This window comes from Octopus sinensis, linkage group LG3 (genome assembly GCF_006345805.1).
Source record: "Octopus sinensis linkage group LG3, ASM634580v1, whole genome shotgun sequence".
NCBI lineage: Eukaryota > Metazoa > Mollusca > Cephalopoda > Octopoda > Octopodidae > Octopus > Octopus sinensis.
Genome location: NC_042999.1, coordinates 129,755,604 through 129,775,516, shown reverse-complemented (window position 1 = coordinate 129,775,516; position 19,913 = coordinate 129,755,604). Strand labels below are relative to the sequence as shown.

The following is a 19,913-nucleotide window of genomic DNA, read 5'->3' as shown; positions in this document are numbered from 1 at the left end:
AATTTCTTCTTTAATTTTTGTATATGTTCAGCTAAGAGAACTAAATCATCAGCAAATAGGAGTTCCCATGGACAACAGTCTGAACCTCATCTGTGATGGCTTGTAGAATGAATAGGAGAAGACTGAAGACTGAATCTTGGTGGACTCCTATCTTCATGCTAGATTCATCCTTGAAAGCATTGTTGATTCTTACTATATTTATTGCATCTTTGTACATAGCTTGTACAGTCCTCATAAGCCATTCATCTACACCTAGTTTTTTTAGTGACTACCAAATTACTGATTGTGGTACTCTGTCAAACATCTTCTCCAAATCAACAAATGCCAGGTACAGTGGTTTGTTCTTAGCCAAGTATTTCCCCTTCAGCTACCCCACTAGGAGGATTGCATCCATGGTACCTCTTTTAAGTCCAAAGTCAAACTGCATCTCATCTAGATCTATTCTGTCAGAGATCATCTGTGCTACAACTCTTTCCTCAATCTTCAGAACTTGATCCATAGCCTTATAATTTCCTCTCCCTAAAGGCATTTCCTTTTCTTTTGTAGTAGTTTATGATGATACTGCTATACCAGTCATTGGCTAAAACCCTTCCCTGTATAGTTTAACTATCTAAGGTGGTAATCACATATTCTACCTCACCAGATATTTTGAGCAATGAGAAGGAAAACAAATTATAATTTCCGGTAATTTTAGCATTTTAGCTCTTATCATTCTCTGTTTTATCCATTCTGCTGCAAGGTAAACAGAACAGGAAATATCTCTTGCTCAGAGGTCAGTGAAAGGCACGTGATTGAATACATTCACAGTGCTATGAGGATGACACTTTTTACACTTGGTTGTTGATTTTCATTATTTCTTTAGCAAAGTAAAGACCAGGTTCATCATTATTACAGATCTACTCCCATTATCATTTCCATCATCATTTTATTTACTTCAAACAAGTATGATTATCATCACCATCAGCTGGTCAGGTGACTTGCTTGGACCAATAAGTAATACTGATCTTTTAATAGCTTGATATCTCATCTGCACAACTACAGATGATAGTAAAAGTTTGCTAACTGAACTGGTTGATTTTGGCCATTGACAGTTTGTTGACAGTTCATCCACTCAGTATCTAGTGATATTCACCATTTAGTGAAGTTCATCTGTCAACATAGTTCAAATCTACCATGTTGCATTCCATAATTTCAGAGTAACACTGGCTTACTTAATTGCTATATAATTTCAAAGATCTGTGTTGCAAAAATAATCCTTTACTTGAAAAGTAGGGAAGGTGAGCAACAGAAAGAGCATCCAGTTGTAAAACACTGTCTCAAATAAATGGATTCCAACAGGACCCAGTTATAGATTCAATTTAAAAGAGTATTTATCACAAACGTCATCATCAGTGGCCATGGAGGCATTTAACGCCCTTGTTCCATGCAGACATGGAAACAGGCATTCAGCAGAAACATACAAGGTAATTAGAAGTGAAATAAGACTAATGATACTCACTTGGTTGCCTTTTACATCAAAGTCAGAAACTGATGGTGGAGTGACTAAAGGGTCCACAACATTTGCAAATCCTACAACTGATGTTCTGCTATACTTCTTCTGGTCTAAATTCTGAAGAACTGGGAAGAGGATTTTTTTCCGATATATTTTACTGAAAAATCCAATAATGAAATTTATTCATTCATTCATTTATCTCATTTTGTCACAGTTTAGCTGACTGAGTACTGTTGGTTATAGCTCTAGTTAAAAATGCAAATGTCCAATTCTATCTCATTATTATTATTATTATTATTATATTATTATTATTATTATTATTGTTATTGTTGTTGTTATTATTATTATTATTATTATTATTATTATTATATTATTATTATTAATATTATTATTATTATTGTTATTCTTTCACACCGGCAGCCAGAGTGTTTGCTGTTTCATTTCTTCTTTTCTGTCTTTGGACTTTTCCCTTTCTCCTTTCCAATAAAGAGCTATGCTCGAAAGATTAAACTCACCTCTTTCACTGAGTGTCAAGCTGATACACTTCCCATGCAGATCCTCACATTCATTGTTTTTCTTTTTATCGTTTTTGATCTGTTTATTTGAATTGACTATTTACTGCACACTCACATGGACTGTCCTCATCCTTCTGACTGATTTAGAGCACCTGATTCACGGATTTCTTACTCTACCCTTGGATTACGTTACATTTTAATTTATTCAGAGTACCGCGTTTCTGCACCTTTGATTGTGTGTGTGTATCTCTCTCTCTCTCTCTCTCTCTCTCTCTCTCTCTCTCTCTCTATATATATATTATATATATATATATATATATATATATATATATATATTGTCACTACTTTATTATCTCCCCTTCTTCCTAGCTCTCCTGTGTGACCCCTCTGTCTGGCATATGCCATCATAGAATGCTAGCCAATAGACATTCTTTATTTTTCCTCCTTGTTTCTTTGTGTGTTTCTTTCTGTAGAAGAGCATAGGCTCGAAACGCTAAAGACTTTTTCACTTCCTGAGTGTTAAACTAATACATCTGTTTGTTGTCTACATCACCTGTCTTTGTCTTTTGTTTTTATGTGAATTCTCCCTATATATATATATATATATATTAAAGTCTTTGCCCCCTAAAAATACATATACAATCATAATATTTGAAGAAGGATTTTCTTAAAAATTATTAACTATTTAAAAAAAACTTAGAAACGGAATGACATGAACCTTTTGGAAGGAAGTTTCTGTATTGAGTGTGTGTATGTGTGTGTGTGTATGTGTGTGTGTGTATGTACACACGTATGTATGTATGTATGTATGTATGTATGTATGTATGTATGTATGTATGTGTATCTGTAAGTATATATGTATGTATATATGTATGTCATTATTCAGTTTTATTTCAAGATTTCTTGTCAATAGAGAAAGAGCCAGTTTCTAACTTAGATCCAAGGCTCTTTCATTGTAATTTCAACATCAACAACAGGGTCTTTTTGTTTGTATGTATGTATGTATGTATGTATGTGCATACGTATGTATGCATGCATACATGCAGATTTGTATGTTTTGTTTTATGTATGTCTTCTCATTCATAAATTGCATATCTAGACATGCTCAAATATACTTAATGTATGTACGTAAGTGCATGCATACATATCCATGCATGCATGCACACACGTGCACATACACACACATGCACACAAACATACACACAAGCATACACACACATACACATACATACATACATAGATACATACATACATACATACATACATACATACATACATACATACAAACATACATACATACATACATACAAACAGCACTAAGATTTAATGACTTCACATAAAAAACCTGAATAATAATAATAATAATAATGATGATGATGATGATGATGATGATGATGATGATAATGATAATGATGATGATGATGATGATGATGATGATGATGATGATGATAATAATAATAATCATTATCATAATAATAGCATCAAAAGCTGAGGGTTGGAGGGTATATCAGCCTAAACGTGTTAACAACAAGCAAGATGACAAATATCCGTCAAATGTAAATAATGTAAATAATGAACAAAATAATATGTTTAACAAATGGGAAAATAAGTAACAACAAAGCTAATGAAATGGCTGCTTATGATAAGATATTGACTTTCAGAGGCAATAATATAATATGGGTAATAATATAATGTTAATTATATGGCTAAGAGAATAAAGTTTAGCATGAGATTAACAATAATACTTTGACCACAACAGCCACAGTATAGGCTAAAAACAAAAACAGTTGAGGTACACAAAATATGAGAAAAGGTATATAATTACCAAAATTCTTGATAATCTGTCACAGGGTTCCCTGAAGATAAACAAAGAACATTATTTTTCCAGCACTTCTTTAAAACTTCAAGTTGTTTCCAGAGTATTAGGTAACATCTTAAAACCAGATAAATATCAGTTGGTTCTACGTTCACTTCTACTGTTGAGTCTTCTTCTGATGAGTCTTCTTCTATACCTTGTAGTGGAAAATCAGCTGAGTAAAAAAAAATTTTTTAAACATGTAATAGTATATAGAAACATCCTTTCTATACAGAAAAGAATAGTTTGTTAACTGAAAACAGCTGCAGTTGTGAACATTGAGAATTTCATGTGCAAAGTAGAATTTCATTGAAATAACCTTACTAGACATTATTTTCAAGTTAAAAATGCAATATTATTAGCAAGCTACTTACTATTTTGTAAAGCCTTACAATATACTTTGAGGGAAATTCTTTGTTTTTTGACAATTCTGAAAACAAAATCGACTATATAAATACCCCACTGCTAGCTGTGATTGTAATTAACCTTTTCGTTACTGTATTTATTTTGAGATGCTCTGTGTTTCTTTCAAATATTTTATAATATAACAAAGAATTTAGTAAAATGATTTAGTTATCATTAAGCTGGTGTTAGGAACATAAACTGTGACTAAGGTTTGGGGGAAGATTTTAATTTAAAATTTATGAAAACAAAACATTTGTGCTACAGAGCCAGATTCAGCCAGGTTGGTAACGAAAGGTTTAAACAGCTTGCCTTTAAATATCTTTTCGTTTTGTTTGTATTTTCGAAGACAATTGTCAATATTGAAGCAGTTCACCAAAAAGAGAAATTATTTCAAAATAAAAACAGTATAGTGTAGAATAAAGAAAGAACTAAAATGTCGGTTCTTGTGATGATGCTACAATAAATATATCTCTGGTCCATTAGTAAAAAATGCTAATATTAAGAAAGTCACATTAAGGCAGTAAGCTGGTAGAATTGTTAGAACATCAGGCAAAATGCGTAGTGGCATTTTATCTGTCTGTACATTCTGAGTTAAAATTCCACTGAGGTTGACTTTGCCTTTCATCCTTTCAGGGTGAATACAATAAGTGTCAATTGAGCACTGGAATCAATGTCATTGATTTATCCCCTCCCCTGAAATTGCTGGCCATGTGCCAAAATTTGAAACCAATATTAAGAAATTAGAAAATTAAAATCTCACAACGTGAGATATTCAGCAACAGTACCTTATAGTAAAGGTTGTTTGCCAACATAACATGGCAGTCCTGGTTTAGGATTACTGTTGCTGTAATTTAGCCCCAGGAGACATCATCTCCAGCTGACTATACAACACGATCTGTGTCCTTATATTTTTGAAGAAGGGAATCTAGTACCCCCACGCAGCTCAAAACAATATCTGCAAATCGGGATTTCTGGGTTATTTCTCTTCATCAGCACAAAATAATTGCTTGGCTAGAGGTGGTGCTGCCAAATTCCCATTCGAAATATATAGTTTTCAAAGTGACAACTAGTCACTGATTTATAAATTAGAAAATTACTATTTTTAAATCTCATAACGTGAGATATTCAGCAACAGTACTTTGTAGTAAAGATTGTTTGCCAACATACGAGGGACGTTCAATAAGTAATGCCTCTGACCCACTTGTAGTTGTTTGATCTAGCTGAAATTTTGCATGTGCAATCATTTATATCTCTATAGAGTAAGTGGCAAATTACAGCTCTGAATTAATTCTGGTTTCTGATTTACAGGTGTTTGAACCAAGTCAAGTGTGAAATGGAGCCTGTTGAGTGTCGAGCAGTGATCCGGTTTTTGTATTTGAAAGGACGCACACCACGGGAGACTTTTGATGAAATAAAAGTAACTTATGGTGATGATGCCCCATCATATGACCTTGTAAAACGCTGGCATCGTGAATTCAAACAGGATCGGAACTCTGTGGAAACAGCTCCCAGATCTGGTCACCCCCTTCTGCCATTGATGAGGCATCTGTCCGTCAAGTTGAGGCTGCCATTTTGGAAGATCGACGCATAATTATTCGCCAAATAGCCCATGAGGTCAAGATTAGTACCGGGTCTGTGGAAACTATCATTCATGACCATTTGCATATGCAAAAGGTGTCTGCCAGATGGATTCCCAGGTTGGTCACGCCTTTCCAGAAGCAAGAACGCGTCGAGTGCTCGAGGGTGAATTTGGAGATGTGCCAAGAAGATGAGTCAAAATTTTTCAACAGACTGATTACACAGCATGAAACCTGGGTCTATCACGATGATCCAGAGACCAAATCCCAGTCAATGCAGTGGAGGCACCATGACTCACCCCCTCCAAAGAAGGCAAGGGTGCAGCCTTCCGCTGGCAAGGTCATGCTCACAGTCTTCTGGGACCAGGACGGAGTAGTGATGACAGATTTCCTGGCAAAGGGTACCACAATTGCAGGAGCCTATTATGCTTCATTTTTGAGGAAATTAAGAGAAGTTATCAAAATCAAGAGGCGGGGCAAGATCAGCAAAGGCATCCTCCTCCTGCAGGACAACGCTCCGGTCCACAACTCACTTGTCGCCAGATCAGAAGCACAGGCGTATGGCTATGAATTCCTCCCCATCCCCCCTACTTTCCTGACCTTGCACCCTCTGATTTTCACCTCTTCCCAATCATGAAGTTGTTTTTGAAAGGAAAGCGTTTCCCAGATGATGCAGCCTTGATTTCTGAAGTCACGTTGAGGTTGGAGGACCAAGCTGGGTTCTTCTACAAAAACGGTCTCCAGAGCCGCATCAAATGATGGGAGAAATGCGTAACTCTGGGTGGTTCCTATGTAGAAAAAGACTAATAACTGTGCCAAGTTTCGTTGCTCTACTGCTATGGGAAGTGGGTCAGGGGCATTACTTATTGAACGCCCCTCGTAACATAGCAGTCCTTGTTTAGGACTAATGTTGCTGTAATTTAGCCATGGGAGACATTATCTCCAGCTGGCTATACGACATGATCTGTGTCCTTATATTTTCGAAGAAGGGAATCTAGCACCCCCACTCAGCTCAAAACAATATCTGTGTATCGCCAGCTGGAGATGACATCTCCTAGGGTTAAATTTCAGCAACGTTAGTCCTAAACCAGGACTGCCATGTTATGTTGGCAAACAATCTTTACTACAATATTAAGAAAGTTGTATGATTATAAAGCTTTCACCATGCCCTAAATTCAGAAAGCTAAACCCACATCAAGCCAGTGAAGAATAATATCTTATAACTAAGAGTTGGAAAAACTGCTGACCAGAGAGCCTTTACAGATATCATCCAAATTTTGGCACAAAGTCAGCAATTTTGGGGGAGGGGTAAACTGATACATTAACTGCCAGTGTTCAACTGGTATTTATTTTATCAACCCTTAAAGGGTGAAAGTAAAGTCAAACTAACAGAGAATAAAATTTGGGTCAATTTTAACCTTCTAATGTTATATCTTCAAATAACTAAACCCAACTCACCAAATGGTACAACAAAATTGTTAGCACTAGGACTTGGTAAATTTGTTTCCTTTGCAAGAATATTCCTATAAAGGGAATTAGTAACTTTTGTTTTCCAGGTAGGTTCTAAGTTTGATGTAAATTGCCTGAATCCAGGAAACTCTGACAGAATAATATCTTCCAACTGAAGACTCACTCCTGAAATTTCTCCATTTGCAGCAAGCCTAATTGAGAAGAAATTTGATTAAAAGATATTGAAGTAAATTATAAAATAATGATAAAATTATTTTAACAGTACAGTCTTTAAGGTTATCAAAACTAAGTAACAGCATATTCAGCATTAAAAACATGATTATTTTAAAATGTTGTAGAAATATGTACATTATCAAGTTATAGTAGAGTTCTGAATACATTTTTATGTTGTTTTAAACATTTTTCAATAACATCAGTGAAAAAATAGCTGTATACAGTCCTCTTAAATACAAGATTGCACAACTGTAGAAAATGAAAAAGGTGAAGATCTATCTATCTATCCGCTCAGTCGAAGTCGACTCAGTTACTCGATGGATCAGTGTCCTCCACTTCTTTCATTTAGTGCCAGTTATTGCTGGTGACAGTATCAAAAGTTATTGAGAGGAATATAAAGGAAATGGGAATAGGGTGCCCAATAGAGCTGTTGCAAAACGTTTGCCTCCTTGGTACAGCCAATATCATCAGGAAAGTATTAGATATTTGAAGAGAACAAATAGCATGATATTGTAGGCTGCAGGTAGTAAGCCCACTGCTCATGCAAGACTCCAGGAGTGCCAACAAAATCTGAGTATATAAAAAAGGCAAAATTAAACTGCAACAACAATAGAACAAGTTGAATAGAATAGGAATAGTCAAAGAAAAATCCCTAGCTGAGAAGCATGGGACTCAGAGCAGAGACTGAAGGGTTCTTAAAGTGGCACAAGATAAAAGCCTATCAATCAGAAATCACCAAAAATACATAATGAAGCAGATTACCATAAGCAATTGCAGAGGAAAATCAAGCAAGACATGGGAAGAAGTGATCAATACTCAAGAATTTGAACCTTATTAAGCAAATGGGAATGAACTGAAACAAGTAGTGAGATATTGTGCAGCAGAAAACCACTCTAACCCATGCAAGCATGGAATAACGGATGTAAGATGCTGCTGCCACCCAAAATAACTATGATAACAAGCTACTTTATAAAATAAAATATCTTTTATGTCAAACCCGAGTCACCTGAAAGAAAAATAATATTTTTAAGTAAATAAGCTAACCACTTCCAGCAGTGGAATTTGAAATCTAGTAGTTGATGGAGTTTAAAAGTCTGGGAAATTATCAGAAATATGAGAGAGTTAGAGAGAGAGAGAAAGAGAGTGTGTGTGTGCGCATGCATGCGTGTGTGTGTGTGCATGCAGACACACACACAAGAAATGTGGTTGCTTGTATTTTTATATGAAGGAGTGGATATTATAATACATAAGTCGCTCATGAGAAAATCAAACGGATCAATTTGGGAAAAAGAGATCTGACTATTTATTCCTATACATTAATGATATAAATTTTATTGAATCTCCATAGTTTCAAATATTGCAAAATTCAAAATCAGAACTGTAAGCTACCAAACATGTAACAACTGTTTATCTGTAACTATATTTCCTACAACTACTGGAGTGTTCATTATTAAAGTGTGGACAGGAAAAACGAAAGCCTGAAAGACAATTATGATCAACCAGACATATCTGTGAATTTTAAAACATGTTAAATACAGATATAAATATACAAGGAAATGAAAGAACAAAATGTGATCTGATATGAGACAAAGTTAGCAGAAAGATAATCACCAGAATGGAAGAAAACAACTCAGTGGTTTATATCAGCAAAAGTCAGTTAAGCAGAAACCAAAAGGTAAGGCAAAATAAACAGATATATTTCAAGAAGCAACCCTTTTAGTAAACTGATGGAAAACATACGTGAAATTTTATATTTCTTTCCCTCACAGCAAATAACATTTTGGTTTGCATTTTTTACTGAATCATCAGATGGAGGTTCGGATGAGATAGTTCCAAAGCATTTGAGACCTTTTATATCTTGACTTTTGCCAAATGAATTACCAAAGATGCAACAAGACATTTTACAAAGATATCCAATCTATACTATTATGGTTCACAAATAAATAAAATTAACCTTTTCAGCATGATTTTGTCATAGTTATTGAAATGTCATAGAAAACCCTAGTTTTTATCTTATGGTAAAAAACAAGTAAATCTTTTTTTATTCTTACATACATGCATAGAGTTAGATTTCCTTTAATTAAAAATTTAAAAATATTTGAAGTAAAAACAATTTTAATGAAAGTAAATAGGAAATAAAAGTAAAACATCATTTATTACAAGGCATAAAAAATGTAATGCTTCAACTTACTTGTCTAATTCTTTTAAGCTAGCCACACACAGCTGCATATTTTGACTTACGTGATACCAGCAAGGAAGCATTCCTGGAAAAGGCCCATTTCTGATAGAAAATATACAAGTTATTCATGAAAATATGTAGTTACTTTGATTATCCAAAGTGTTAGTGACTTGAAAGTTATAATCATTATTTACTATGTATTATTCCTATCCAACTGTTAGTATTTAAAGAACCATACAATACATATCAGCACATAAAAACTGAAAGTTATAATCAGAATATATGTAAACTATATCTGGTTTATGCATCATACATGTCTGCAACTCAATTCTGTGGTAAATAAAACAAATTCCATAAATATTACAGGTTCAATAGGATACTTGTGGTTTAATGTAAACACACATTTTCTATTACACATGTAACACATTACAAAATATGACACACATCATGTATTCTGGGTATGTGGTAATACAAGGTGGTATGAAAAAGCTCCCAGACTAGTTATGTTTAGTAAAAAATAACTTATTTACCTAAGTTTTAATATTATCTCCTTCAAAATAGTCACCTTGTGCAGCAATACACTGGTCTCAGCATTCCTGCCACTTTTGGAATCTGGCCTGAAGTTATTTTCCATAAGCAAGTCAAGGACCTTCTGCAATTCACTCTGGATCTTGACAGTGCTGTTAAAATGGTAACCTTTCAGCTGCATTTTCATCTTGGGGAAGAGATGGAAGATGCAGATACTAAATCTGGCAAATAGGGTGGGTGTAGAAGCAATACCTTGTTGCTTTTGGTGAGAAACTCACAAGTGAGGAGAGCTCAGTGGCAGGGTGCACTGTCATTGTGAAGAATCCAATTCTGTGCACTCCACAAATTCAGCCGCATTCACCAAATGTCCTCCTTCAAATGCTTCAAAATGTCACAGAAGAACTTTCAACTGACAGTCTGGCCCTGGGAGACGAATTCTTGATGCACAATACCAAATTTCTTGGGGTGAAGCTCATGGTAGGTCTTCCAGGACTGGTATTCCACTTTTGAAGTACCCATGCCACTCGAAACATTGTGTATGGCTCATTGTCTCATTGCTGTAAGCTTGCTGAAGCACACTCAATGTCTCTGTAGTAGACTGCTCAAGTATAACGCAAAATGTCACATTGGCTCCTTGTTCCTGTCCATGACAAAATCACAGACTACAGCTTATATGTGATCATAAAAACACAAATTTCACAACTTGCGAAGTAAACACAGTGATGTCACTTGGCAAACTGCCTCGTGAGGATCACTGCTAGCTCTCACTGCACATGCAACTGTGTGCTGCCATCTGTAGGCATGCTAGTCCAGGAACATTTTGATAACACCTCGTATATTAAGTGTGACCGGCAATATTTCCTTCATAACAATATATCTATTATAATTAGAACTAAACATCAGTCTTACCGACCAAGGAAACTTCGCCAAGGGTAAAGTGACACTGCTAAACTGTCATAAGCTTCTAATGGTTCTGGTACTCTTAAGTAAGTGTTGAATACACTCTCTTGTGGTACATTGCTTAAAACGGTTAAACCATGGTTCATATTTACAGCCTGGAATACATAAATATATTAAAGATTAGGGAACTGCTCCACATGACAGCAATAAAGAGTGCTCTTTTCACATGAAAAATAGACTAATGAGGCATATATAAGTAGTGTGATAAAATACACAGCAGTAAATACCGAGGATGAGCTGTGATTGGAAAAGAATGGGATAAACATGATTTATTGCATGCAAAGTGATAACTTAGAAAAAATGTTGACTGAAAAGGAATTGTAAATGTAGGTAAACATCTGAAGTATTAGCAAATGTCTGCAAGAAAGATGACTACATTAGAAAAAACGTATAATGCATGTGGATGATGACTTTCAGGTGAACTAAAGTGCTATAATTGAGGTAGAACAGAGAAAGTTTGAAAACTAAAAACTTTTGAACAGTAAGATCAGATCTAATTATATTGGACTTCACAGACAGAATTATAAAGGCTGAAATGTATATAGAAATTAAATGGTATGAAATGAAATGAACCATTCTATGTACAGATACTTATTCATACATGTCAACTAAAGATTTGTTGTGAACATAAAAATTAGATGATGAAAAATGAAAAAAATTAATCTCACCTCAAAAGCTACTCTGTTTCCCGAAAGTAGGAAAGTTTCCACCAAAGAATAGCGTACTGCTATATCAAATTCTAAATATGCTACTTCTTGCCGTGCAGTTAGAAGTTCAACAACTTGTTTTGGATCTGTGGGACAGGACAGCGACTGTACTTGTGTCATGATTTCTTTTAACTCAGTTTCTTGAAAATCAAAAATAAGAAAGTAAACGAACAGGTGAAATAGAATAAATTTTAATAATAATTATTTATTACTTGGCTTTGAGGGCCTAAATATAAAATACAAAATATATCATACAAAAGAACTACAAGATATGTTGGGATGTACATATATATATATATATAAAAAAAAAACAGGGAGTGGAGCAAAATTGCAACACAGATTAACAATTTAGTATACAAACAAATGGGTACTCACTCAAAAAGAAGTAAGAATCTTCTACCTGAATAAGATCAGAGGTGCAAAGTCAGAGGAAAATGCCACTAAGTTTTTTTTGTTTACCATGCTGATGATTCTGTCAGCTTGCCATCTTTGATTCAAATTTTAGCACAATTTTAGGGGAGGGGGTAAGTCAATTATATTGATCCCAGTGTTTAACTGGTACTTATTTAATCAATCCTGAAAGCTGACCTTGGCAGTATGTGACTCAAAACATAAGAAGTTAGAAGAGTTGTTGCAAAGCATTTTGCCCAATGTTCTAACAATTCTACCAGCTTACCACCTTAGTAATAATAAGGCTTGAAATTTTTGGGAAGGAGTTAAAAACAATATTAGTACTTGTCTGGAACTTTATGTTACTGACACTCTCCACCCTCCACTCAACAAAGAAGGATTTGAACTCAGAACATAAAGGACTAGAACAAAAGCTATAAGAGTGTTTGATGCTCTAGCAATTTTACCAATCCACAATAATAATCCTTCTTACAATAAAAATCCACTGTGTATATGTCTGTATAGCATGATACTTTATTCAAATGCCGAACACTGTGAAACATGTACACACCACACAGCAACACATAAGTACTCAAACTGTAACATACATCAGCATACACACACAAGTACATATATACAAAAGTTTCCATGTAAAGATAAATCGACAATGAACAATTGTAGACAATTAAGGACTACTTTGAAGCATGAACTGTTAAATAATTTAAATTAGTGTTTTGTCCAGTTGTGTCTACACTGGTAAATATTTGCTAGCTAGCCTAATGCAGTTATCAATACTTGTGTTCTGTAAATCTGTTGTAACACCAATGTTACTAACGATACACAGAAATGAAGACAAATAGTGAAAATAAAAATAGAAGAGAGGAAAAATGAAACGAAAAGAGAAACTGTTTGATAGAGAAAGGAGAAAGAGATTATGGTGGAAGTAGATGGTGAAGGCAGAGTAAATAAGATGGATAAAAAATTATAATGAGAAAATAAGAGCAAGAATGAAAAGAAAGATAGGAAAACTCAGAGAAGCACCAAAGCAATGAAAGACAATGAAAAGAGATAAAGAAAGACTGATAATAAAGAACAACAGAAATTTGATTTTACTTATTCCTTCTAATCCACCCCATGTTGCTGAGGCATCAGCATTTTGTGCGGCAAATATTAAGGATCTTCGATTTCCAAGTCGGTAGTGTCCAATTAGATATTGTAAAATATCATGCAGAGCTGAGACAATCTGTAGAAGGTAAGTTAAAGCTTCGATGCAGTCTTTATCACTCAACATACTGAACATCGTTAGTATTTCAGTGCAGTGAGGTAAATACCATATATTGAGCACCTCTTGCCCATCTGGAGACATGACTTTAAAATCGGCGTCTATGCTCAGTTCACTACAAGACAAACAGATAAGATGGAATTTTTTTTTTTTTACTTTAGATATGAATTTTATTTGGGATATTGAGAAATTTAATAAATAGATAGCTGATAAAACAGTGAGAATATAAAATACAGTACCAAAATTGTCTGTTTGGGATGTTGCTAAAAAAGCGTAATTAACAGTTAAAACATTTTAAAGTTTAAAATATTAAAACATTTTGAATTTTACCTTCTGCTTTATCATCTTTAAATAGGAAAAAATTAAAACAAAAAAAAAATGAAAAGAAACCTCTTCTTCATTTGAACTAGTTCAAGTGCTATCATCATTATAGCCCCCCCCCCCATCAATACCAACAACAAGAACACCACTATCACTATCATCTTTTTTTGATGCTGGTATGAGCAGGACATAATTTCAAGACATAATTTCAAATTAACTTCAGACTTAGTAAAATGAAAATTTACAAGTTCAAGTTAACTAAAAACAATATGCATTTTCTGGTTTTCTGGTTAACAGTTTCATTTACTTCAAATCACTTTTTAGTTAATGTTACAGGGTTCTATTATAAGCTTTCACTGACAGATACCAACATTAACAAACACCCAAATGAAATGCAAAGTTGAAATCATAAGAGAAAAATATTAAAAATTAATATTACCTTTTCCTCCGATCTATATATGAATCAGCTGGGTTATCAGCAACTATGAAAATACCAACTGTGAAGAAAGTATTCCTGTAAAAGTAAGTATAATCACTTTAGACAGAAATTTACCAACAGATTAACTATATACCTTAGGATTGTCAATTATATTAATCTGATTATTATGTTCACCATTATCGTCAAATTCATTTAAACATTATTTTATTTTCTATGCTGCTATATGTTGGTTAAGTATATGTATACAATCAAGTGCTTAAAGAGATCTTACATGTGATTTGTACTGCAAGAGAAATGACGACACCATTGGCAGTTCCATCAATGTTCTACACAGCGGGGGTAAAACAAATTGTTGCTTGGAACTGCTGTGCCAAGTGGGTCATGGAAGCAGGGTCTACTGGATGGAGTGGATGACAGAGTGCACAGCAGACGTTCCAAAGTGGAAAAATCATCCAGCATTATCAACAAGAGTGGTATGAGACTAGACACTGTACTCAACTCACTTTCATCAAAACAATTGATTCTGATTGATCTCACATGAATGTAACAGCAGACTGGAGGACACCCACATGTACAAGACTGAAAAATATGGCAGTTTAGCCATTAGATAGGGGTAAATCTGGTTAAGTCCTTGTCATGGGAGTGGGAACGAGAAGGATTATGGGCAAAGCTGCCTATGATCACATGATATGACACTCAATTTCTGGGAAAAAGAGAACCAGGGCTTATAAGGCAATAGTGAAAGTAACAGAGAAGAGTTCCAACTTCATATGGTCAAAGAGGAATGGAAGTGGATTTCAGAAGTTATAACTTACCCTATATTCAACTGCTATTTCATACTGAAGTGATTATGACACCCAAGGCACCTTAACCACCCATGTGCCCTTGGCTCCAGGGCACCTTAACCACTCAGGAAGATTACTATGCAGACAATAGCAGAGAATGTGACACCAGAGGGGAATCCAGGAGTTTATTATCTGGATGTGGCCAAACATACTTAGAGTGTAAAGTGTTAAGGGCTGAAATATTAACATCAGGAGGGTTTCCTCTTTGAAGACTTTCTACTGTTCAGCTTTTAAAGTTTCTTACTATCATCATTATCATCATTGTTCGATCGTGGTCGAGACAATGGAATTTACCATGCTACGCCAGACTTCACGGTCCATCATGGCATTACGGAGGTCCTGCTGCTGGATGCCTGTATCCCTGGAGATTACATCAGGGTAGGAGAGTGTGCACCCTCTGGTATTGCGAGTAGATGGCTTCCAGAGGTGAAGAGTAGAAATTACCTCTTTTTCAGCTCTACAACAATGTCCAGCAAACTGGACTCTCCTACCTTTCAGTAGATGACACTTGCCCAAGGTGCCATGCAGTGGGACTGAACCCAGAACCATGTGGTTGGGAAGCAAGCTTCTTACCACACAGCCACTCCTGTGCCTAATGAAGTGGTTAGAGGAAAACGTTTTTACATTTTCACAAGTTACATACAGTTTATCTTTGAAGAAAAAGGAAAATAAACCCTCAGTCATCGAAATTCACTAAACTTCTTCCATTTTCTGTAAATCTAATTTCTATTCTATCACTTACTTCATCCAATCTTTCAAGTTTTTCAACTATTTTTGTTCTTAGATTGACTTTTTAACAAAAACTTTGTGCAAAAACAACTTGTTTAATTACCTTATTGGTGAAAAGTCTTCCAATGCCTGCGAGATATATTTATAGATTCCAATAATTTGACTTCTCAGTAAATACTGTGATATGTTTGTTGCTGTAGAATTGCATGCTTCAGATATAAGATCACTGTATGTAGAATATATTATTGAGAAATATAAATTAAATCAAAATGACAACTTGGAAATATCTCTTTGAAAACATAGAAAAGTTTGAGTAAGAAAGAGAAAGTTATGAAAAATATCATAGGCAATGTGTGCGCTCATGTATATGTGAAAGAGAGAGAGAGAGAGAGAGCATAATAATATTTCAAAAAGATATGGGACATTTCAGATTAATATAGATGATACCACCATCATCATCATCTAATGTCTGTTGTTCATGCTGGAATGGATTGGATGGTTTGACCAGGGCTGATAGGCTGAGGGGCAGCACCAACTCTAGTTTGATTTGGCATGGTTTCTACAGCTAGATGCTTTTCCTAACACCAATCACTCTAAGAGTGTCATGGGTGCTTTTATGTGCCACTGACATGGGTGCCAGTTGCACGACACCAGTATCTGCCATGACTACAATTTCACGAGGTCCAATGCTTGAAAGGTGCTTTTTACTTGCCACTGGCACAGGTGCCAATTATGTGACACCAGCATTGGCCACACATATGATTTCAATTGGCTGGTGGATCTTTTCAAGTATGGCATATCACCAAAGGTCTTGATCACTAGTCATTGCCTCTTTGTGACCCAATGTTTGAAGATCATGCTTCACCACCTTGTCCCATGTCTTCCTGGGTCTACCTCTTCGACAGGTTCTTTCAATATTAAAAATTCTTAAATGGAGAAATGTACCTACAAAGTTACTTTGTGAAATAATGTCACAACGACAGGTTAGTATTAATGCTCCATTCAACTTCACTTGTCATAAATAAATTTTTGAAAATAGGTAACTTGTGTACTATAGTCTATAGGATAAGGCAATGAAAATGCCTGTTTGGCCAAAGAAGTCACCTCCAATTCAGTCTCTCATTAAGCCTTCTCTCTCTCTCTCTCTCCCTTTCACTCTCTCCTTCTGTCTGCTCTCCATAATTTTCCATCTATTTGCTCATGTTTTCCTTTCCATTACACAACTGTCTTGCTTGCCTATAAATTCCAAGTGCCTCTCCACTCTTGGATTGATAATTTCCTGTACAACTACACCATTGTGCTATCTGCTTACAGTGCTCTTCCAAACCATAATCTACTGACTCTTGTATATTGGGTTACTTCCATTGCTTTCTCTTTTAGACATTAATGATTTTTTTGTCATTCTAATATCCCATTCTTCCATTTACTTTCTACACACATGAATCATCTATTCATAAACTATACACTTAGCATTCCACATCAATGTCCTTTATAAATATATACCACAAAAACATTCTTCAATAGAGTTACAACTTAATTTCCCCCAACAACACAAAGACACAATTACTACACATGTCAAAAAAACAATCTTGTATAACATTCTTTACACAAGAACACATACACAAAATCCTTTAAGTCACTATAAACATTCCTGTCTTCACAAATTATGATGATCTCTCATTGCAATCTCACTGCCAAAACTAGATCACATAAACTAGGCTTTCCGTCAGAACCAGAAAATACTTTATCCTGATCAGTTGCTGTCTATCAACAAAGATCAAGTGTTACCACACAGGAGTACTGCTGCCAAATCTTGAACAGTGTTGTAGTTACGTACATGAAAAATCTAGATTTCATCAACAAGAAAACCATTCAAATAATTGAAAAGGTTACTCACCAAAACATTACAATCACTTATTTACAGATTTGTAATTTCTTCCCTCTGCATCACTATGACTACAATAACCACTGCATTTCTGATAAAGTTAGCTGCAAATCTCTTCTAAACAGGCTCCACCTGACACACTTTTCTTTCATTCTTTTGTCATTCTAACCATGAACCAAATCTCAGATTCCAACAAAATAGTTTTCCTAGAACTCCCTCTCCATTACTGAAGCTCTCTGAAACTTCCTTTCCACTTCATCCATCATAAACCTATGTTTGTTCAAATTGTGAATTTTAGAATAGGCTCTCTTTTCAAGAGTAGAGAGACTGATGTGTCAGTCTTGAAAAGACAGTCTATTCTAAAATCACATTATATATTTTCTGAAGAATGTCACCATTGTAGAATCCCTTGTAGATAATCAGTTGTTGGTGGATTTGTTCTAACTCATTGTATTTTGAATTCAAATACCACTAAAGTCAACTCCATCTTTCCTCCTTTCAGCACTGATAACATAAAGTACCAGAGTCTGGTGTAGTGGATTGAAGGAAACGTGAAAGTGTTGGACAAAATATTTTGCAGTCTTTGTTCTGAATCCTTGTATTCTATGTTTTAAGTAGTGAACTTATTTGTACCTAGCTGACAGTGGGTCAAGTGGGCTGGTTTGAAGACCTAATTTGATATGAAATAATGACTTCAAGACAGTGGCATATATGAAGGAACTGACAGCTTACTGCTACTGGCATGACACCTAGCACCCTGGACATTCTGCTTTTCTTTGGGACATTTGCTTGAAGGCTAAGTACAGGTGGTTGGAGCTGATGTATCTTCTTCATTTCCCAGAAGTTCTTGACACAGGTTTCTTCATCATTGTGACTTCGTGATTAGCCTTATCAGTCATAAGAGAAGTTATAAATGAGAAAGATGAGGAGACATCACCATTTGTCAAGAAGGACCATTCCTAAGGATATGTAACTCTCCTAATGGAGAGTTACATATCAGCCATCAAACAACTGGGGTCTTTTATTTGAAAATGACACTGACTTCTCCAGAACCATAGGAAAATGTTAACTTAGAACAATCCTCAGATAAAACCTTAATTATAAAGTTACCCACTTTTATAATAAGCTAGATTGATCAGTAAGTTAAATATCTTAGCCATGAGAAAGAATGCAGCACCTGTGGCATAATGCAAACTATTAACTTTTTGGTCTATAGTTTGATGCCATCAACTTGAGTAATTGTGATTCTTCTATAGAATATAGAAAAAAGATTTTTGCCTTGAAGGAAAGCAGCTTACATTGCTCAAGTCACTTAGTATTCTAGTTTATTGACTGTTAATATTGGAAATATACAATCATGAAATAATAAAAGTAAGCAAAAAATTAAACTTTGAGTCAAGAAATTAAAAATACAAACTGTTTAAATTTATTATATTCCCTTGATCCACTGAAATGAGGCGTTGATTCTATTTTCTTGGTATACTTATTCAGCATAATGTCTCGAAATGCAGTCTAACAAGCAGAAAAGAAACAAAAAAATCGCAAAAGTGATATATTGGTGAGTGAGTAGAGCTTTAAAATAAATGCAACAGAAATAGAATGGATAACATTAAAAAACTGAAACCAACTCAAGAATTGTCTGTACATTTAGAATCTTCAAAGCATATGAAATTACATAGAGAAAATATTGTATAGCTTGAGAAAGGTTATTAGAAAATTTTGTCAGTAACAATAGTTTGTAGTTTTAGATTCAACTACTTAGTTATTCATAAATGGTAATAAAAACAGCCACAACATTAATTTTAATTAATATTTATACTTTGCCATAAATATACTTTCTAATAGTGATTTATGCTTAATTCTTATTGTTATATACTCAAAATACAGAAGATATAGAATCAAAACAGAAACATCAAAAACTTCTTGTTTAAAGATGTGGATTGGTGAAGATGCCATTTATTACTGGATTTACAGACAAGCTCTCAAACTTTATAAAGTCATTATTAATATGTAATGAAGAAACACAATATGCACATGTAATTAGAGAAATGACTAGAAAATTGGAGGAACTTAGTTTATATACTAATAGAGGACAAACACTAACTTCTAAAATGATAATAA

General features: G+C 34.7%; 1 protein-coding gene across 1 annotated transcript in view; it reads right to left on the bottom strand.

Moving 5' to 3' along the window:
• Positions 1-19,913, bottom strand: part of LOC115209530 — a 158,214-nt gene that overhangs the window by 36,870 nt on the left and 101,431 nt on the right. Inside the window, exons 30-39 of the mRNA XM_036501317.1 lie at positions 19,210-19,304; positions 16,011-16,133; positions 14,334-14,408; positions 13,405-13,688; positions 11,863-12,041; positions 11,144-11,289; positions 9,719-9,808; positions 7,303-7,505; positions 3,833-4,037; positions 1,499-1,649 (exon numbers count right to left, since the gene is read on the bottom strand). Of these exons, the coding sequence (XP_036357210.1) occupies positions 1,499-1,649; positions 3,833-4,037; positions 7,303-7,505; positions 9,719-9,808; positions 11,144-11,289; positions 11,863-12,041; positions 13,405-13,688; positions 14,334-14,408; positions 16,011-16,133; positions 19,210-19,304 (1,551 nt within the window). The remainder of the gene's footprint in view (positions 1-1,498; positions 1,650-3,832; positions 4,038-7,302; positions 7,506-9,718; positions 9,809-11,143; positions 11,290-11,862; positions 12,042-13,404; positions 13,689-14,333; positions 14,409-16,010; positions 16,134-19,209; positions 19,305-19,913) is intronic.